Genomic DNA, 21,834 nt, shown 5'->3' with positions numbered 1-21,834 from the left:
ATTCGTCAAGTTATTAAAAAAATTGTGACGAGAATCCTTGCTTCTTACTGCCTTTTCTTATAAAAACGGTCATGTGAGTTATTAAAAAAAATGTGGATGCCAATAAAGGGAAGCCTGTTGACTTTTAGGAATGACACCTGAGAGGGAAGAGTCCCAACAGTTAAGGCCAGAGGCTCTATCGTATTTATCTCTGTGTCCCCAGCTGTTAGCAAGCAGCCAGGACTTTCTAGGAACTCAGTTAATTAGTACCTGTGTGAAAAGAAGAAGATGGGAAATGGCAAGAAGTGAAGGTCCTATGTCTCCAAATCCATTCTTCCTTCCTTACATAGAAATAGACTTTGTAGCTATACACACGTCCACTTAGTTCAAAACCATCTTTGCGAGCCTCCCTCGCTGAGCCATGTGGCACATGACCGAGTCCTGGCTGATGAGGCACTGCTGGACGTGGTGTATATCACGCCCAGGTGGGCCTTCCTTTCCCTCCTCCTCCCTGCTCGCTAGGCTGTGGCCGTGGCAGTGCAAACTGTAACTGCCGTCTGGATCACGAGCAGGACGGTGCCTACTGGAAACGGCAGAGCACCAAGCAAGAAGCGGTGGGCCCCTGGTGACCTGTGGACCTTTTATGTGAGGAGGGAGAAATAAGCCACTAACTTGTCCAAGCTACTTTTAACTTGGGTTTCTGTCACAGGTGCCAGATCTATACCCCAATCAAAACACCAGCTGCTTCATGCTTGAAATGCCGAGAAAATACTTCAGAAAGTCTGTCTCGAGATATGCCCAAGTAAGACCCTTGGTTGTACTCTACTAACTTGAGTACTTCGGCTGGAAGTAGGGGTGGGGTGTGGGGAGTGGGAAATGTGGTGGTGGGGGTGGTGGGGGGCGGGCAAGCTGCAGTCAAGGCCAGCCTTTGTCTCTGATTCCCTCTTGACGCTCTCTGCCTTTGCTCCTGTGGACCAGCTCACAAGAAACCACCCTGGAAAACCTGGATCACCGAACTGCGGGAGGATTTCCTGCTCATTTAGATGATGCGGGAGTGAACTGGCCAAAGTGTATCTCCTCCAATCCCGTTCTCCTCCTAACGCCCATGGACACATTCACGTCCAAACGGCTTCTGTGTCCTCTTTACAGAGAGCCACTCTGAAAGGCTTCCAGGTGTACAACACACCAGCCTACACGTGCATCTAAATGTACACGCGTGCTCTATGAGTACAGGTACTCCCCGTGAAGGGCTGTCACCACCAGAGCCACCTCCCATCCTGTTCTCCTGCTTACGAGAGCTTCTACCATGTGGATTCTTACAGTCAAAGGAGAGCTGTTGGGAGCAAGGAAGCCCAGGTGATCATGCTCGGAGACTTGAGGATAGAACGTGGGGTTCTGTGGGCAGGACAAGGGCTTTACAGGCTCTGGTTACCTTTCACACCTCTTGGGATAACAGCAGGATGCTGAAGAACGAGGGGCTACTATAGTGCCCAGATAGACTTTCTTGGGCAGGTATGTTGTGACAGTCCCGGTCTGACACTCATTTGGTTTGGGGGCCTGGAGGAAGAAGGTCATCCTCTGGTCAGTCTGCAGGTGGACAGAATAGGGCTGGTACAGTGGTTGCACGCTGCTCTATGTGGATGAAAGGCGTGGAGGGAGTGCTGGGGAAGGGCTGACTCCCTGAGGAGTTGGCCTGAAGCTGGAGTGGGAGGGGGTGCAGCTGGCCACCCTGGGGGTGAATGAAGATGGGTCACCCTGACACCCTGGTCACCCTGACAGAGAAGTGACCCTAATTCCTGAAACGGGCTTAGAAGGAGGAAGGAAGACTGTTTGCAATAGTTACAATTTTTTTTTTAATGTTTATTTTTGACAGAGAGAGAGAGAGAGAGAGAGAGAGAGAGAGAGAGAGAGACAGAGCATGAGCATGGGAGGGGCAGAGAGAGAGGGAGCCACAGAATCGGAAGCAGGCTCCAGGCTCTGAGCTGTCAGCACAGAGCCCGATGTGGGGCTCGAAATCACAAACCGTGAGTTCATGACCTGAGCCGAAGTCGGATGCTCAACCGACTGAGCCATCCAGGCGCCCCGACTGTTCGCAATAGTTGGAAGAGGAATCCTGCATCCTGGGGTGGCCTAGCCGAGGAAAGTGAGGGGGCCCGAGATCAGAAGGGGAAAACACAGAGACTGGAGCTGAGGCCAGAGCGGGAGAATGAGGATCACCGGGCACTGGGCTTGTCCTGACTAAGCACGTCAGTGCCAGAGAGCCTGAGCCCCAGACCGTGGGCTTATCGTCACCCTCAAGGGTCAGTCACCTTGGGCCCAGGGAGCTTGGCTTTCAGGAGCAGCAACAGTGGAGGCAAAATGATGCAAAACTGACCCTTATTTCCTCGAGAGGAGCCTGTTGTTGTCTTTCTGGGGCTTAGTCACCGGGAGGCCATGGAAACAATCCTAGCACCCCAGCAACCAGGCTCAGCCAGGGCACTCAGTGGCAGCGGCAGCCTGCTGCCAGAATGAAGATGGGAGCATTAGTTCGCATCTACTTTTGCACATGGGGTGGGGGGGGGTACAGCTGCCAGTGACGCACTCACTGAGACGCAGGTGAACGTCACGGCCAGGCTTCCGGGGACACGGTGATGGGGCAGGCAGTTTGGTGCACGGTAAGTGGAGCCGTACTGGGAGAAGAGAGGACCAGCTCCTGACAGCCACCCTCCTTCAACAGCGGTTTCCCTTCACCCTCTTCATGTGGTGCCAGGGGCCTGCTGGGAGTCAGAATCGAGATTCCCAGCTTGCTGGGTTTCCTCCCCTCTAACCCTACTGACGATACAGACGAACACCCAGAGACCCTGAGAGAGAGGCCTGGGAGAGAGCAAGGCTGAGGAGCGCCAGGGCTCACTGCAGGGTGTGGTTTTATTGCTGGGAGATGCCTGGTTTGGTAGAACATGCTGTTCTTCCCACCCCTGTGAGGTTGGAGCTCCTCCAGGCCCTCTCTCCAAGGCAGTGTTCCCTCTCCTCTGCCCTTACCCCACAGCACCTACCTCACGCCTTGACCCCATCCCAGGAGTCCAGATTATTCTCAGGGGCACCCCTACGTTTCTGTCATTTCTTTTCTTTTTTATAGGATTTTTTTTAATGTTTACTTATTTTTGAGAGAGAGACGGAGTGCGAGTGGGGGAGGGGCAGAGAGAGACGGAGACACAGAATCTGAAATGGGCTCCAGGCTCTGAGCTGTCAGCACAGGGCCCGACGTGGGGCTTGAACTCGCAAACCACGAGATCATGACCTGAACTGAAGTTGGACGCTTAGCCGACCGAGCCACCCAGGTGCCCCTCTGTCACTTCTTTTTTGTAGGGCAAGGCCTGGGGAGCAGTAGAGAGAAGTGCCATTCTGTGTCTCAGTGGGTTTGGGTTATAGACCTTTTCCCCACTAATTATGTGACCCTGGGGGCAATCATTTACCTTCCCTTGGCTTCAGTTTCCACAGCTAAAACCCTCAAGCCCTGTGATTCCCTTTAAGAAGGGGATTGGGAAATGGGGACAAATCAGCCTTGATGTAGGACCTCCTGCCCCCCCAACCCCTACCCCCCTGCTGCAGCCAACTCCCACTGCCTTCCCCAGGACAAGCTCTGTGTACCTGAGCTCCTGGGTCCCTAAGCCCATTTTCCTGGGTTGATTCTAGTGTCTTCCTTTCAAAGACAACAACAGTAAATTAATTTAGAAGACTTTCAACACCCCTCCTCTGTTAACTCCTAGGCTCCAAACCTAGAGGGCTGGGCCTAGAGCCCCCTGTCTGTCTCAGAGGAAGTGCCGAACGCGAGGCCTTTGTCACTATGGAACCTGAGCTCCAACGCTGCCTCGATACTTCTCTTGCACGGGACCCTGGGTCCATTGCTTCAACTCTCTGACCTTTAGGTGATTCATATTTAAAATGGAGCCAAAAGTAAAATATCTCACAGTGGCTGGGAGAATTAAAAGAAGGAAGAGTGCCTGGTGGGTAATGTTCTGTGTCTCCCTACCCCTGCCACTGGCCTACTCAGAGCGGGGAAGAGACTACCACAAGAGGCCCCAGGAGGAAGGCGCCCCCATTCTCAGAGCTACTGCCCCCAACTCAAGGCCTTCCAGATGGATCCATATGGCACTGGCCCCAGTCCCCTGACCAGGGCCTGAGGATCTACTGGAACTCTCCCCTGGCTGGTCACCTCCCAGTGCCAGGCCCATGGGCCGCTATGGGTGAAACTCTTGCTCAAGGAATTCCATCTGGTGTGAGGCAGAATGAAACGATGAGAGAGAGGTACAGCTAGTACCTGGCTCTGCCACAGTGGCCTTGCCTCAGCACGTGCTCAGTTCCTTGTTGAGTTAACGTCTCTGGGAAGACAGGGGGCCTACCTCAGGACACCACCTCAGGACAACTTCACAAACAAAGAGAATCCGAAGAGCTCTGCGTCCCTTGCCTTAGGTTGACTCTGAAAACACTCATCTCTTTACTGTGTTTAGCTGCTGCAGTTGACACATTCCTCCACTCGTTCATCCAACTGATCGTCCAGCAGTTTTTGTGGAGCGTCTACTATGCGCCAGGTGCTGGGAATACAGCAGCCAGCAGAAGAGACAAAAATCTTACCCTCTTGGAACTTTCATTCTGGTGGAGGGAGACATAGAACAAAGTAAAGAAACAATAAAAGAAGACAGTGAAAGGACTAGGTGGAGAATTAAATCATCAGGGTGAAGTCACAGCAAATGATTAGGTGGCTGCTCTAAACTGGGTGGTCAAGGCAGACTCTGTGGAGGTGACACGGAAGCAGAGATAGCAGAGACTGAAACAAGGAGGTTAGCTGTGTGGAACCAGGAAAGACCCGGTTCTTCCTCAAGCAGAAAGTGGCTAGTGCCAAGAGCCTGAGGCTGGAAGGAGCCCGGTGAGTTAAAGAACCCCGAGGAAGGCTGGAGTGGCTGGAGTAGAGAAAGAGAGGGAGAGAGCATAGTTGGAGATGAGGCTGCAGAGAGGCAGGGGTGAGTTCGGGTATGGCTTTCTATGGTACTTTAGGAATTGGTTTTTATTCTGAGAGAGAAGGAAAGCCAAGGGACAGCTCACAGCAGGACAGCACCATCATCTGACTTACTTCCTAAGAAGAGCCCATTAACAGCCTCGCGGACAAGGGACTGCAGGTAGGTAGGAGCAAAGGCAGGAAGACCAGGCTGGAGGTTTCTGCAGAAGCCCAGGAGAGAGGTGATGGTGGCTTTGACCAGCAAATGAAACAAGCCTGGGGGCAGGCACTTTGTAACTATTTCTTGAACGAATATGCCTGATGTCACCATTTTTTGCCTCATACTTAAACAGTAAGAGAAAAAAGCTGCGGACCATCTAGACAGGCATGAAAGGGGGATTGAGAAAACAATTCAGAATTTAAAAAACAGGCAAAAAGAAATGACAGAGGCAGGTCAGGCCTGGAGACACAGTGTGAAGGTTCATTCTGGTGCAGTGGTTATCTGATTAGGGTCATTCTTCTCTAGAAGAATGTACTTGGTATAGACAAATCAGGTTACACTCAGGGAGCAGAAAGCCCTCTAATTCTGAGCCTGGGGCCAGCTCTGGCACCCCAGCACAGAAGAGACACTGTGGACAGTGTACGTGAGCAACTTAGGGAAGAAGCTACAGGGTGGCAGAGGGAGGAGGTAGGCCATACTGTGAGGGCTCTTCTCCCAGGACCACCAGGGAACTGAAAACAGCAGGGGGCCTCTCCCTACCCCCCCCCCCCCCCCCCCCCCCCCCAGGCTCATAGCTGGGTGGGCAGGAGGCCTTGGCGGACAGTCCTAGAGGTTCCGGGGGTGGAGCTGCCCATGACTCAGGCCCACAGCCCTGGGGCTTTGCTGACCGGGTGTCACTGCGGGGCCGCTGTGTAATGTCACAGTGACCTGGCCTCCCAACGTGCTTGCTCAAGGGTTGGAGCCTATGAGATGTGTTGGTGCTGTCATGCTGTCGGGCTCTGTGTGGGTGGCAACTGTGCACGTACGCACGTGTGTGAGGGGGTGGGGCGTGGGTGTTGGGGGAGGAACACAGTTTTGGGGAAATTGGGCAGGCATCGGGTCTTTTCTTCTTCATCTTGCCCTAGTCTAGCTGACTGTTCCAATTTTGCCCACAAAGCCACCTGCCTACGGCCCCCTCCTCCAACCTCTAGGTCTCAATTTTTCTACCTTCTGCTCCTGTTCTGCCCTTTTGCCTCCCTGCTAAGCTCCTTTGTTATTCTGGAGTCTCCAAGGGTCCTCAGGCCAAGCCCGGACTTCCTGCCATGTCTCCTGGGTAACTGGGGGCTGCGGTCCCTGCAGCCCCGGGCTGGTTCCCTGGCCCCACAGTCAGGAGACCCAGACCTGAGAGGTAGGAGTGAGGAAGAACTGAGCACTACAAGGGCTGCAAACTGTTAGCCTGCAAGACCCAGACAGTGGTCACTCAGGACAGCTGTTCCAGTTGTCACTGGAGTGGATTCCCGCCCAGAGAGTCGGGCTGCCTGTTCTGGAGCACTTGCTTAGCTCGGAGGGCGCTCCAGTCTCCTTAGGAACTGGGGACTGACCAGTTACTGACTGTTAGGTGGCCTACTGTGGTCAAAGAGAAGTCCATCAATACAAACTGAGCACCCACGATGTACCTAATAGGAGACAGTCTCTAACTCACGGGCAAGTTAGGAAGATAAGGCTAAAAAAACAAAAAAACAAAAAAACAAAAAAAAACACACGAAAGAGAAAGTGATTGGAGAGCAGACAAATGAATGGCAACGTGGGGTGATTCAGTAACCAAATAGAGCAGGGGTTCGGAGAAGGGGAGATCCTGGGAAGCTGGGGTGTTATAGGTGGGACTGAATGTGTCACCGCAGAAGATTTCTATTTGGCAGGAGGAGCAGAAGTTTTACATGATTTTTGTGGGTAAGAGACCTGGTGGGAGAGAGGGATCAGAATTACTCAGGGCACCAAGACTCCAAGGAGAAGAACTACCAGTTAGCTGTGCTTGAGCAGGTGGCTTGCTTCTCTCTCCCTTCCTTTCTCCCTCCCTGTGTGTGCATGCCTGTTTGTCTTTCTTAAAAGTCCTTTCCATTTTTTACAGGAGAAGTTTCTCCCAAGAAGTCATCCTTCTTGAACCTAAACACTGACGATAGGTATGAGGTCTGGAGCCCTTTCAATTCCTCCCCTGCTGCTTTTACCCAGAACTCTGCCTAACTGGAGAATCACACACATTTAGTGAGTTAAATGTAAACACTGTCCAGGTTGGTCCCTCACCCCTGCCCAGTGGAAGCCCTTGTTCGAATGGAATCCAACATGAAATGCTGATGTGCACAGAACGGATGGGAGTGAGCTGCTCAGGTGAGAGTGGGGGGCCCAGGAAAGCAGGAGCCACAGAGCTGATGGGTGATTCCTACTCTAAAAACTACAGCTCTTTCCACAGCCACTCAAGGCTGGAAGTGAGGTCAGTGCAGGGAAAGAAGGTGGAGCCTCACCTGGAGCCCTGCCCATACCCTTTCTTGTCCTGGTTGCAAATTTCAATCCCCTACTGCTGAGTCCTAGAAACACCATCTCTGCTGTCCCTCTCGGGGTGCTCTGTGGTTGATCTAGAGTAGGGAGGTGGAGAGCGTCGTGCTGCTGGGGCTTCCTGAGGTAGAGCTGGTGAAGCTGAGAGAGCCCCCGGGGTGCTCGGAGAGTTGATGGGCTGTGAGTCTCACCTTCCAGGTGGCCGTGTGGGATGAAGCACGTGCAGGAGGTCAGCAGGCATAAATGTGAACAACACACACACACCTTCCCGAGGATTATTTAGGCACAAGGTTATTTTCTCCAGGCATCTCAGAATCATCAACTAATGGTTCCACAAATCTACACCTGAAGCCAGACGTGTGCAAAGCGACATGCTAGGGATGCGGTGTGAAACCACTGATTTAATGCTTGCGTCTTCTTCTGTATTTTCCAGCCCCTGCCCTGCTAAGGAATGCCAGGGTTTCCAGGATAACTATGCAGTGTGCTGCACAGGGCAGGACAGAGCCAGACAGTTCGTTTTGTTCCTATAGCAGATAAAGGCCCTCTTTTGCCCTCGCAATTTCTGTCACCCCTCTCCCCGGCGCCTAAAGAATATTGTGTCCTGGATCACAGTGCCTTGTGGCCTCTATGGACCCTTCCCAATTCCTGGTAGTTTCATTTCCTGGAAGGCTGCAGCTCAGAGCCAGAGGCTCACAGGTTTGAGGCCTAGAAGTCCTCTCTGCTTTCCCTTCTCTCCCACCTCCCACTAGCACCAGCAGCAGTCTGCAAACCGGTGAGTCTACCTGCCACGTTCTCCTATCTAGTCCCCAGGGACAGCGGCTCGTGAGGACCCTCGCCACCCACTCCTAGCTGGTCTCCCTGCCAGCGGTCTCCCACCCTCACCCCAGCCAGAGCCATCTCGCATACCGCTGCCGGAAACAGCTCCTCAGATACACGCTGCTGACAGCGCTGCTCCTGTTTAAAGCCCTTTCCAGCTTCCCGTCACTGACAGAAGGAGGTCCTTAACTTGGTGTTCACAGTCACCCCAACCGTGCATGCCCTGTCTTCCCGCTTCATCCCCCACTCCACTCCCCTGGCCACACGAGGCCACTCCGCTCCCCAGTCAGCTCCCAAGGTCCCCCTGACTCCAAGTTCTGGCTCCGGCTTCTTCTTTGTTGAAATGCTCCCAGCTGTGTCCCATTTATCCTGTCTTTTGGGCCAGCCCCCCTCTCAGGGACCTCCCTAGACCGCACAATCAAGATGCACCTTGCATGTCCCTGTGCCCCTGGCATGCTACTACACAGTGTATTCGCAAAGTTCTCTGTCCACATCCAGCCCTCATTGTAGGATGGGATCTGAGGCAGGGAGTCCTTGTGTTTTATTTTATTCTTAAGAGGAAAAGTGAGAATTCTTATTATTTTTAACAATATTTAGCTTCCTCATCGAAGACATTAAATACTACCATGATTTAGTAATAACACTGTACTGTGGCATTCATTAAACCATTGACTTGGGGACAAGATGAATGACATGTATTTGCAAGCTATTCACGATTCAGGAGTGACAACTAACTTTGAACACCACAGAGCAAACCATTAGTGGTGTATTCTACAAAATCCCTGCTGCTGAAGGAATGTGAAAGGTTCCCATCAGCTGCTTGATATCCTTGAGAGATGTCAAAACAAGACAATACTGTTCTCACGAATCAGCTGGCTGAACTTCCGACTTAAGCGAAAAATCAGGGTGATCCTCAGGCTTTGGCTACTTTTCAGTCCCAAGCAGAAATAGATGTATATTTTTTGCTCGAGAAAATCAAAGTTGTATTATGGAGGTTCTACGCATTGCTACCAGGCTGAATAAAGACTACATGGGGAAGTGCTGAGAGCAAATGTCCCCACATGGTGACATTATACGTTGCTGGGACCTTTGAAGAATCTGGCTTGGGTCTGATTTTCTGGAAGCAAAAATTCACTAAAAATGAGTAAAAAAGGGAAGGGGTGGGCAGGATGTTTTTATATAATTCAGGGGAAAGGAGTCACAGCGGGGGAGTCACGACACAGTGGACTGCTGATAAGCCAGTCGGATGGTCTAGCGGTATATGCTGTGTTGGTGTTTTCAAGTTGTGGAATTGGATTTTTAAAAGACATTTTTATTTTGAAATAATTTCAAACATACAGAAAAGATGCAGGTATGGCAACTCCACATCCGTGTCTACTATTTATATGCACACAGTTTTTTTTCTGAACCATTTGAGAGTACTAGCAGGCACTGTGTTCTTTTACCCCTAAACATTTCAGTTGTATATTTCCTAAGAACAAAAATATTCTCTTACAAAACCACAGTATGGTTGTCAAATTCAGGAAATTTAACATTGATCTTAATCTACAGACAGTATTTCAACATTATCAGTTGTTCTAGAAACTTCCTGTACTGCTTTTCACCCCTCTAGTACCGGATCTGGTCCAGGGTAACATACTACATTTATTTATTTATTTTTATTATTTTTTTAAAGTGTTTTTTTTAATTTATTTTTGAGAGAAAGAGAGAGAGAGAAAGAGAGAGAGAGAGACAGAGTATGGGGGGGGGAGGGGCAGAGAGAGAGGAAGACACAGAATCCAAGGAAGGCTCCAGGCTCTGAGCTGTCAGCACAGAGCCTGATGTGGGGCTTGAACTTGTGAACCACGATATCATGACCTGAGCCAAAGTCAGATGCTTAACCAACTGAGCCACCCAGGCACCCCATGGTAATATACTACATTTAACTGTTACAGATTGCTTGTCTTTTTCACACCTCAGATCCTCTTTTCATAGGTCACGGTGAGGAATACAAAAATAGATAGGTAGCCTTTTACATTTATTATTCTCTCAGAGGCTTTTATAAATGGATTTTTCCATGTGAAAGGCACTCAATATATAATTATTAATTTGTATTTCTTGAGGAAAACTTCAAACTAGAAGAGGGGGGGAACACGGTAATACTCTTTTACTATAGGTGAACTTGAAGAAATTCTGAAAGAAATAAAAGTAGTCGGGCAATAACTATAAAGATGAGGAGGGACTAAGTCCACTAATGAATTTCAATATGCAATAACCTATCCTGTTTTTGGTGGAGAGGGTCTTAGAGAAATCTAGTGAGTGTTATATTCCACCAAATATTTACGGAGCAATTGCTGGGTGCTCTGTGTGTCCTTCTAAGGAAAACACACAACTGGAAAGTGGAATGAATCACTAACGGCAGAATTACATATCCAAGAACTCTGACGGGGTGGGAAGCGGGTGGAGAGACGGCCGCTTGCGCATCACTACCGCGCACCAAACTGCACGTCTTCCCACTGAAAGGCGAAGCCGGTCCTGACCAAACCTGCTCTGGAGCAGCACCACCAAGAGATGATTAAAAAGTCAGCTTCTCCCATATATGCCATTACAACACAGGACTCTGGTAGGAGGATGTTCACATACTCCAAGGGAAGCTTCCAAGATCGTCAGCCACTGGGACGAGGAACCCGGAGTTGGTCACAAACCCTGAATTGGTCACAGATCCTGCATGGCTATTCCCCCTCCCATTCTGCTGTCTATTGAGGTAAACTTCTTTGCTCAGCCTATGACCTCTTGCCTCCAAATGGTGTTCTTGCTTCTCCTTGGGATGGCTGACCCAGAGATCTTTCCTGACACCCCAAGTGCAGGGAGCCCAAGTCCACCAGAGCGGTCACCCTCCCAGAGGGCCACTCGTCCAGAGGTGTGACCTTGCTTCTGCTCCAAGTTAGCTTGACTCACACTCAGCTGTTTCTGCCACATGTAAAAACTCACAGAAGCACAAAATGATGGATCTACGATTCCTGGGTTATGCAACCACACAGATAATCAAGACTTGGCCTTATTTAAAAAGGATGACCACGTAACTAGCAAAAGGCACTGTTTATTAGATTTCTATCTTCGAAGATAATTTTTCTCTATGATGTCCCAGAGCAGGGGTCAGCAAACTACGGCTAACAGATCAAATCTGGGCAGCCACCTATTTTTGTAAATAAGGTTTTATTGGAACACGGTCACACCCCATGTTTACCTATTGTTTAGGGCTGCTTTCCCGCTAGAACAGCAAAGTCGAGACAGAAACCAAATGGCCAATGAAGCCTAAAGTATTCACTCTCTGGCTATTTATAGAAAAAGTATGCCAACTTCTGTCTAAGAGCAATAAGGCACTGCAAAAAAGGGTAAGAACGAGGTACCTGTTGACCGGCAGGTGTTTTCTTGTGACATGGCGGTTGCCACAGTCTCCGTGGCAGCATCTCTGACGGCCTGCTCCTCACTCTGCAGGAGGGTGAGGACACATCTCCAGAGAGCAAGTGTATCCTGCAGTTCTAAGAAGACCAAAAGGAATTCAAATGACTTAGGGTTCAATTTACAAGCAGGTACCAATACCGCTTCAAATCTAGGGTGGAAGAGGGCAGTATTTAATGAGCAACAGCCATTCCTTTCTTCCTGGATACTGCAAGAACGGAAGACTTGGCAGTCAGATAAACACTGGAAGAGAGAGGGCCCTAAGGGAAAAGGTTTGGAAAGGTCTGTTTTTTGAGGGGAAGGCTTCTGGAGGCAACCAGCCCCAGGCAAGGCTCCCCACAAGGTGCGGCCCGGCTGACTAAGGCCCCAGGCCCAGCTGTCCACAATGACTCACGATTCTCAGGAATGAAACTTTATGCATAAAGAGTGCTTTAGGGAAACTAGCCCAGTGTTGATTTGAGTGACTGCTTGAGCTTATAAATTCTGAAAGCAAAATTTCAATCAAGATTATACTTTGGGGAGCAAGAACTTTTGAAAAGGGCAGAGAACCATGCACAATAAAGATAAAGACGCCAGCCTGTGCCACCTCTATGTGGAGCCCACTCTCTGACCACCACTGCCCCTGGGCAGGAACTCTGGCTGGTCCCCATGCTAGGTGCTGCTGCGGACAATGGGGTTGGGAAAGACAGTATATGCCCCTGAGCCCCTGGGTGGCTCAGTCGGTTGAACATCTGACTTCAGGTCATGATCTCACAGTTTGTGAGTTTGAGCCCCACATCGGGCTCTGTGCTGACAGCTCGGAGCCTGGAGCCTGCTTCTGATTCTGTGTCTCCCTCTCTCTCTGCCTGTCCCCCACTCACATTCTGTCTCTCTCTCCCTCAAAAATAAATAAAAATGAAAAAATTTAAAAAGAAATCACAGATGGAAATGTATGGCTGTGCCTCACAGCAGGGAAAGATCACAGTGGACTGGTGTGCCCCAGGCAGCTTTGATGAGGGAGGTGAGAGGTGGACAGGGCCTCACAGAAAGGATAAATGGTGTATAGGGGGTGGGCCCAGGCTTGGGCAGAGTCACAATGGGAGAGCCACAGGAGACCATACTCATCATCCCTAGCCTTTCAATGGGGGCCTATCCTGTTGAACTCTCCTTAGGTCTAAGGACCTCATCTGCCCACGGAGAACTTGATATTAGAGTCACTAGTGCTTTAGTCAAACCAAGAACACCAACGTTCCCTCTGGGGTTTTGTTCTCTCTTTTCTGTTATAAATCTGGCTTTAAATTTTACACAGTCTTTCAGAATCTATGCACTCTAATTGTTCTCTCAGGTTTAATATTTTCCTTTCTTAATATTTTCCTCTTTAACATGGTCATTTATACTCTCAGAGATCTTCAATCTTCCCTTTTTAGTCCATTTTGATTTTTCTTTTTCCTTAAATGACTTTGTTCTGTCCTTGACTTGTCCCCATGCACTTTTATGTCCTTTGTCTTTTAGTTCTGTACCTATTTTTCATGCTCTTACAGGCCCTCAGCCACCACTGACCTCCTTCCTTACTGCCTATAATGCTATAACCAGCTCCAGGAACTGATTATGAACCAATGGCTCTTAACCAGTACTCAATTTCGCTCAGAATTCCAAGTTATTTCACACACATTTTGCCTCATCCGAGCTAGGGTTACAGTGGCCAAAGTTACCCAGAAAATGCTACAATTGCTATCCCCACTGGAGAGGCTTCACCAAAGTTTTTGGTAAAGCTTTGCTCTTATTCCTCTGGGTCTGATGATTAAATCCCAATCACTGAAGGCCCCTTCCAGCTTTCCTTTGGGTGTAAGAAAAATGTGTGCAAGTCACTTAGAGGAAAGAATTAAAAAGATATCAAAGACAACTTTGTTTCCCAGAGATATCCAGACACATGAGACATTTCAATGGTCTGAACTATGCTAACACTGAAAATTTGAGTCTCACCGTCTAAAAGAACAATTCTTTCCTTGAGTCTGTAAATCCTTTCTCCACAACTCCACTGAGAGCTCTCTGCATGCAGGGACCATGGCTTATTCTTATTCTTTGAGTCTGCTTTTCACATTAACCTCAACACCAAGTCCTATTGATTTGCTTCCCAAACGCCTTTTGAGCCTGTCCTTTCTTCTTCTTTAATGCCCCGGCTTCACCCTGACCCATTCCTTTCTCACCAAGATCATTGCATCAGGCTTCCTGGAAGAGGTGACGGTTAGGGTGAGTCTTGAAAGACAAACAGAAGTCATTCAAGCAGCAGTCTGTTTAAAGAACTGTTCCCTACCGATGATGCACGGAGCCTATGTTTGGGAGTGGTGGCCGATGAGCAGGGAGGGCTGGGCAGGGCATCAAGCCGTGTGAAAGGGTGTTTAGATTTTATGCTGAAGGCAATGGGAACCCACTCAAAGGCTTTAAGCAGTGGAGTAAAACGATCAGATCTGTATTTCAGAAAGACCACAGAGGCTTTTGGAAGCATTAAGGAGAATGGCTTTGAGGGCAAGATTGAAAGAGGCTGTTGGGGAAAAATGAGGAATTGGCAAGGGTTGGTAGGGGCAGGGGCAGGGGTGGCATTTGAAAGAGACGAAGGTACGGTGCACATGGGTCAATTTTCACCTTCCCTTCTTCTTAACCCTGGAGTATCTATTCACACTTGTAGTACACTTGGCACAATGGACCTCCCTGTGCCCAGGACACTTACCGAGAACGGGATCCGGGCTGGTGAGCAAGAATGGTGTGGTGCTGGTGAGGGCTTCGGCAGCAGCCAGCCTGGACTCTGTGGGAAGGTGTTCTCCACAGGATGCGGCGACCAACCGAACCCACTGCTTCAGTGTGGGGACCATGGAGTCCCTGGTCTGAAAGCACAAAGCATATGGCAGTTCAGCAGATGTGGTCAGGGGCTGACATGGTGTTAGGGACGAGCTACATACACCCCATTGGATCTGCAAATTAGCTCTTACTGCAGGGGGAGAATGGTTTTTCAGTTGCTTTTCCAACCCAACTGGGGAGAAATAAACAAGCCCAGGGGAAAAAATCTGACTTTCAGTAATACTGAGTCAGTAGAACTAGCGAACAAGTTTCTGGAGTCTTTCTGATGCAAATCAGGGTATCAGAACATCAGTGTATTTGACAGCTTCAGTAAAGACAAGCCTTTTGGGGAAAGACTGTGGCAGCAAGTAATACTGTTGTCCCCAGGAATGAGATGCTCCTGTCTTTAGTAACAGAACCTCAGATTTTTGGCTGGGCATGTGGGTACCCAGCTGAAGACTACATTTCCCAGACGCCCCTGCACTTGGGAGTAATATGTGATTAAGTTCTGACTAACGGTACACTTTTAGTCATGCCTTAGGAAACAGCTATGACCTTCCCTTCCTAGGTTTCTCTTTCCTGCTAGCTGAATAAGGACAAGATGGTGGAAGTTGAAGCAACCGTCTGGGACCATGAGATGGAAGTCATGTTGAGAACAGCAGAAAAAGGAACAAGGGCCTGACGGCCTAATGCAGTCCAGCCACCATAACTGCTTTGACTGCTGTGATCTAGTTTAAGCCATGGTATTTGTGAGTTTCTGCTACAACACTTACAGCAGCTTCCTAACTAACACTGTTGTTTAAACAAAGCTCTATTTTTTTTTAAATACTAATAGCTTTCTTTATTGAGATACAATTCACCATATAATTTACCCATTTAAAGTATATAATTGAGTTTTTAGTATATTCACTGGTTTATACAACCCATTTGCCACAGTAAATTTCAGAACATCACCAAAAAGAGAAATCCCACACCATCCTCCATCCTGTCAGCTCCCCAATGACCCAGCCCTAAACCACTAATCTACTTTCTGTCTCTATGGATTTGCTTATTCTGGACATTCCATATAAATTGACCAAAACAATGCATGATCTTTTGTGACTGGCTTCTTTCATTTAGCATGTTTTCAAGGTTCATCCATGCTACAGATGTATCAGCACTTCATTACTTTTTATGACTGAATAATATTCCATTGAATGGACATACCACATTTGTGTACCCATTCATCAGTTGATGGACATTTGGATTATTTCTATCTTTTAAACCCTGGTTTTCTATTTATTCTACAAAGGGGATTATTGTTCCAAATGTACTTTATTTCCCCTATCAATTTAAATGTTCAAAATAACCATCTATGGGGCTCTGTGGAACTGAACCAATGAGCAACTTAGACCTTGAGGAACAGGCCGGCTCCCAATGTACAAAGAAACTCAGGTCTTCCTGGGAACTTCTTTTATGTGTTTCTCTATGGTTTTGTTAATTTTTCTCTCCCTGGAAAACTCCCAATTTTCATCAAATATCGTTTCATTCAAGTACCATGCAGTGCCTTTAAGATGCACATGACAACTGGTTAAAAGCAGCTGTAGATGAGAACACTGTCTTCTGGCAGATGTGACAGGCTGCCCTGTGACTACTTTCTTAGAACTTGTTTTTTATTCCCCTCGGGGATGTAGCTTTGTTTTTTTCCAGTAAATCCTCTCCCTTCCTACAAACCTTTCCCCCTCAAGCCCCCAACACACACCACTGACTTTTTTTGGCTCTTTTCTCCTAGTGACCAGCCAGCTTTAGCCTCCTGGCACACTTAGCTCTCACCCTCTGTTCCTTCTGAACTCAGTGACCTCCTCTGTGAAGTCTTCTCTTTAGCATCCCTACACTCCCTTCCTCCTCTGAAATCCTCCAGCCTCCTCTCTAACAGGGCATTTAATATCACAATCTAACCCTCCTTCTCACTCATGCCACTGTCCCTCCATCCTTGTTCATCTTCTGACCTCCAAGTACCTCTGGCAGTGCTCCTGTAAGGGACTGGAACCTGTGAAACTGTGCTGCCACTATCACGGTGTGGTCACATGTAACCAGGAGCTTCAGGTACTTTTACTACAGTATCTACCGCCTTCTACTTATAATAATTCTCTGATGGAGGGGCGCCCTGGGTGGCTCAGTCAGTTAAGCATCTGACTCTTAATTTCAGCTCAGGTCATGATCTCACGGTTCATGAGAGCTCCGTGTCAGGCTCTGTGCTGACAGTGTGGAAGCTGCTTGGGATTCTCTCTCTCTCTGCCCCTCCCCTGCATGCATTTTCTCTCTCTCTCTCTCTCTCTCTCTCAAAAGTAAACATTTAAAAAAATAATAATAATTCTCTGACGGTGGCAGCTTTCTTGTACACCCCTAAGTACACATGTATTTGTCTTAAGGCATCTTCCCAGGAAGTTGTTTCAGTTACTTTGGTTCTGCCTCTCCCCCAAAGGACACGGGAGACAGATGAGGCACATCCGGCCCTCTATACAAAGCCAGCTAGGCCATGTTTTGGGGGAATATTTAAGCCTTAGCAACGTACTGTCATGCTCGGTTGGCCAGGATGCAATCCTAGTGACTTGCTCACTCATTTTTTTTTTTTAATTTTTTTTTTTAACGTTTATTTATTTTTGAGACAGAGAGAGACAGAGCATGAACAGGGGAGGGGCAGAGAGAGAGGGAGACACAGAATCTGAAACAGGCTCCAGGCTCTGAGCTGTCAGCACAGAGCCCAACGCGGGGCTCGAACTCACAGACCGTGAGATCATGACCTGAGCTGAAGTCAGACGCTTAACTGACCAAGCCACCCAGGCGCCCCGCTCACTCATTTTTTAAAATAAAGAGACTAGCTAGAAAAATAGGGGGGAAAAAAAAGGGTTTGAGCATGTGTGTGTGAGTGTGTGTGAGTGTGTGTGTGTGTGTGTGTGTGTGTGTGTGTGTGTGTGTTCCATGGGAGAAGGCTGTGTTATCCTAAGGGACTCTAATCAAACGTGCCCAGAACAAGAGAAAAGACATGCCAATGGTGGAAAATTCTTGACGAGTTATACCCAAAGTGAAAAATCCACCTGAATAACATTTGGTAGAGGCCACATGTGCATACAGCAGTGGTTCTGCTTGCTGAGACATCTCACTTTAATTGACACCTTCCCCGCAGATGTGAGCACAAAAACCTAGGTCCTAGGCCAGAGGCAGAATCAGCCTTACCTCCTCACACGTCTGCATGCGGTGGGCAATCACTTTGGAGGCAAGTCTCAGAGCTACACTTTGAATTTCAGACCTAGAAAAAGCCAAAACACACACAAAATAAAACCAAACCTACTTTATATACAGATGGGTTTTTGCATCAGTCTGTAATCGATGCCACTGTGAATGCTAGAAATGCTCAGCTCATGACCATACAAATGCCTCCAGAAGTAATTACCTTTTGATTATTAATGTGAAACTCTGACATCATCCTATGACTTGAGCTTAGAACATGCTCCTAGGTAGAGTTTTAGAAAGAAACACAGGACCTGAGCCCTTAGCCCAGGACTGTGCGCAAGTTCATTATATAACTGACTGCTGGGACCACATGTGATGCCGAGGTTGCACAGGGGTATCGGGCGCAAACCTTTCATTGGAAGCAATATCCATCGTCCAGATCAGGAACTCCTTTGGGGTTAAATGGATACAGTGCTCCGTCTCGGGAAGCCACTCACTGGGGTCCATGCGATGAAGAATTTTCAGTATCTGTGTGTGTCAGATCCATGGGGGGAAAAAAGCTCAGGAGAAAGTCTTCAGAAGCCCAATAATCATCACTTGTACCGTTAATAGGAATCTATCTTTCAAATAGGTCCACTGACTTATTTCTCCCTTAATACTTTTGGGAGACCAAGACAGGGTGGAGTAGTGACATACCCGAGGGACCTTAGTGACCTGGGATCAGAGTCTAGATGCCCCAATTCCTAATCAGTGCCCTTTCCCCTTTGATGATGCTTTCTCGGTGGCCATGAATAAAGCCATGTCAATATTTGCCACATTCTACAGCCAATTTTCAATGCTGTCTTTCTTAGAGCACAGAGTGGCTCACTCCCATTCTCTATCTTGGCTTATTGCCATCATCATTACCACTGTCATGAAGCCATGACAAGTACTATACGAAGAGTTCTTGCCCACTAGACACTGCATCTCCTTCCTGCGGCTGCGGGAGAAGCCAAACCCAATCATGCCTACACAGTCTTGTTTCGGTGAGCTTGCCAAAGAACGTGGGGAGTGGAGGGGATGGTGAATACAACAGAGACTTTACCTTGCAGAAGCATTCTGGGTGATTTTCCTTCATGGCCAACATCAAGAATGTCCCTCCCATATTCCACAGCAAGGGTGGCAGTCCCTTCTCTCCTAATCCAGAGGCTGCTGTTGAAAACCTTTCCAACAGGGCTTCTAATGTCAGCAGGCGCACTTCAGGGAAAGAAGACTCCAACAGCTGGGAGAAGGATATGGGAATGTCCCTTGCCTGCTCTCCAGCCTGGGCCTCCACTGCCCACACTGCAGAGATGGCTAGTTTGGTGAGGCTCTGGAGGTACTGGGGCAGGCCTGGCACTGTGAAGGTATAGGGGAATCCTGTTATCAGCTCTGATCTTGAGATGATCCTTCTGATGTCCCCCCAGAAGCCAAGATGCTCCAGAGCTGAAAGAGCAAAAAAGCAAAGGGAAAGAGGTTATCACTTTATTCAAAGTTCCACAAAAGGACAGTGGACACTGCAAGGCTCTGGGTACATGGGGGTGGCACTACCAGATGCCTTTCTTGAACAGATTTCACATGAATGATGTAATAAGCGACTAGCCCACTTAGGCTCAGAAGTCTGAGCTTACTACATTTGCCTAGAAGCAATTTCTGTTTAGGTAATTCACAATGTTGCTATCAGAAGATGTGGTCCTGGCACCCCTCCCCAACATTCAATAGGTATGGACTCAGGAACCTCTTGAGTCACTAGGCCTCAGAGTTGAGCAGGATAAAAGGCCAGCTAGTCCAAACTTCCTTTAGGGGCTCAGTTCCCTCTCCAGCACCTTTCCTTGGAGGCTCCTGATGGACCCCTACAGTGACTCGGAGCTCACAAGACAGGCTATTCCACTGTTAGCAGATCAAAGTGTCACCAAGTTCTTTTGGGAGTTCCTACTCACTGGCCTAATTTTGCATTTTGTGGTTCCCAATGAGCCCTTCAGGCATTACAGCCCCGGTCTTCTCTGGACAAAACACCCTTGCTTCCTTTAGCTACTCCCCACACGGTGGGGCTTGCCTTCTCTCGCTATTCTAGCTGCCCTCCTTCGGACATGCTTCACCCCTCTTGAGGTCTGGCCCTGTAGAATGGAACATGATTTTCTAACATGATACGACCCACAGGACGATGGCTTTCCCTGTTCTGACACTAGGTTACTGGAGGCACATCACACTTGTTGACTCATGTGGATCTTAAAGTCAACTGAAACCACAGCCTTTCTTTTTTTACATGGTCTACTGAGGGTGGTGAGTCATCTTTCTCCCACCTTGTACTCAGTACTTAGATCAGGACTTGTTTTCTTTGTTTGTTTGTTTTAAACCCAAGTAGAATCCCTGTTAAATTTTATCTCCCTGTTAAGTTTTATGGCCTGCCTTTTAGATTGCCAAGATCTCTTTGTACTCTCACTTCTGATCAAAAAACACTTATTGCCTGCTTACTATGCACTGGGTGCTAAGTAAAATAAGAACACTGCCCATAAGGAGATTATAGTTCAGTTTGAGAGTGAGAAATGAATGACTAGGTGATTCCAATACAGTGGTGTAAATGATAATGAGTCTTTAAGGGGAAGGGAGGGGAGAATGTGTTGGAGCCACCAAAGCAGAGCAAAGGTTCAAAAACATGAACCAGAATGGACCACGTGGGGAACCACAGACAGTCTGCTATCACTACAGCACAGAATTCGAGATGGTGCTAGAGAAGTACTGTGGCCAGGACCTGCAGAACCTCCTGGGCCACATGAAGGAGCCTGGACATTCTTCTGGAGGCAAGGGAATGCCACTGGGGCGTTACTTCAAGTGACAAGGTCAGGCAGTCATCTAGGAGAGAAGGGATGAGGGCCTAAAGTAAGGAAGGGCTAGGGGAAGATGGATTTGAGAAGCAGTGAGGGAATCAAATTGACAGCACTGGGCACTGAATGGGGGAGGAGTCTTGGGTACCTCCCAGAACCCAGATGCTTCACACAACACATTCATCATCCAACAGAAGTTACGTAAACCTCAGTTTGACAAGCATGCCATAAATGGCTGCAAAGAATTAGTGAAACTGTGGACTGGGCCAGTGTGGAGGGCAGAGGGTATCAGTGAGTGTTACAGGCAGCTCCTAGCCCCGTCCCCTACCTACTCTAAACTCTCCCCAATTCATTAACTAGCCAGTTATAAATCCTCCTAACTTTACCATTTACCTAACTGTGCGTGGGATTTTACCTACAAGAACATCAGGACAGACTTCATCAAAGGCCTTGCTGAATTTAGGTATCTCATAACTCAGTCAACACTACTGACTTCTAGAAAACTATCATAAACATAATAGAAATATAAAAGATTATGATAACAGAAAAAACTTACTTGAAATTGCAAAACCTTACAGGCTTGTGATAATCCAGGGATTAAGAATATAGAATATTCACGTTACACATCAAATTGCTGCAAAAAGAAGTTTGCCCCAAAAGGCAAAGTGGGGGCTCGGGCTCCCATATGATTGTGCCCCATGGAAAACACCACCGCCAACTGCCGCCTGTGGTTGCAGACACACCTTTGCTCTTAACTCAGAGTCTGCAGAAGTCAGAGTTCAAGTGGGAGGGCAGCCATCTTTACAAAGCAGCAGGGAAGCCCCAGACAGTTGGGATCCTCAACCTCTGTGTCACTATCTCTATTTTCTTCTTCTTCTTCTTTTTTTAAAATTTTTCAGTGTTTATTCATTTTTGAGAGAGAGAGAGAAAGAGAGAGCGAGCGAGCGTAGCGCACAAGCCACAAGCAGGGGAGGGGCAGAGAGAGAGGGAGACACAGAATCTGAAGCAGGCTCCAGGCTCTGAGTTGTCAGCACAGAGCCCAATGCGGGGCTCAAACCCACAAACCGTGAGATCATGACCTGAGCCAAAGTTGGATGCTCAACCAACTGAGCCACCCAGGTGCCCCACCATCTCTATTCAGTGCCTAAAAACCTATCCCACTACAATTTAGTGATGAGACCACACCATGTGGTCTTCAGGTGCCACTTCCTCACTCTTCCCACCCA

The 21,834-nt window shown here is 48.3% G+C and overlaps 1 protein-coding gene across 7 annotated transcripts in view; it reads right to left on the bottom strand.

Moving 5' to 3' along the window:
- THADA (THADA armadillo repeat containing) overlaps positions 1–21,834 on the bottom strand; it is a 329,917-nt gene that overhangs the window by 38,847 nt on the left and 269,236 nt on the right. For all 7 annotated transcript variants that reach the window (XR_005784245.1, XM_040453897.1, XM_040453899.1 and 4 more), the window contains 5 exons: positions 18,850–19,229; positions 18,175–18,293; positions 17,769–17,841; positions 14,446–14,599; positions 11,687–11,818 (listed from right to left, as the gene is read on the bottom strand). Coding sequence is in view for 6 of the 7 variants with exons in the window: in XM_040453897.1 (XP_040309831.1) it covers positions 11,687–11,818; positions 14,446–14,599; positions 17,769–17,841; positions 18,175–18,293; positions 18,850–19,229 (858 nt within the window). In the remaining variant the exon portion in view is untranslated. The remainder of the gene's footprint in view (positions 1–11,686; positions 11,819–14,445; positions 14,600–17,768; positions 17,842–18,174; positions 18,294–18,849; positions 19,230–21,834) is intronic.

This window comes from Herpailurus yagouaroundi, unplaced genomic scaffold (genome assembly GCF_014898765.1).
Source record: "Herpailurus yagouaroundi ecotype Mexico unplaced genomic scaffold, PumYag 210, whole genome shotgun sequence".
Taxonomy (NCBI): Eukaryota; Metazoa; Chordata; class Mammalia; order Carnivora; family Felidae; genus Herpailurus; species Herpailurus yagouaroundi.
The sequence above is the reverse complement of the archived record's forward strand: the minus strand, read 5'-3'. Positions and strand labels throughout refer to the sequence as shown.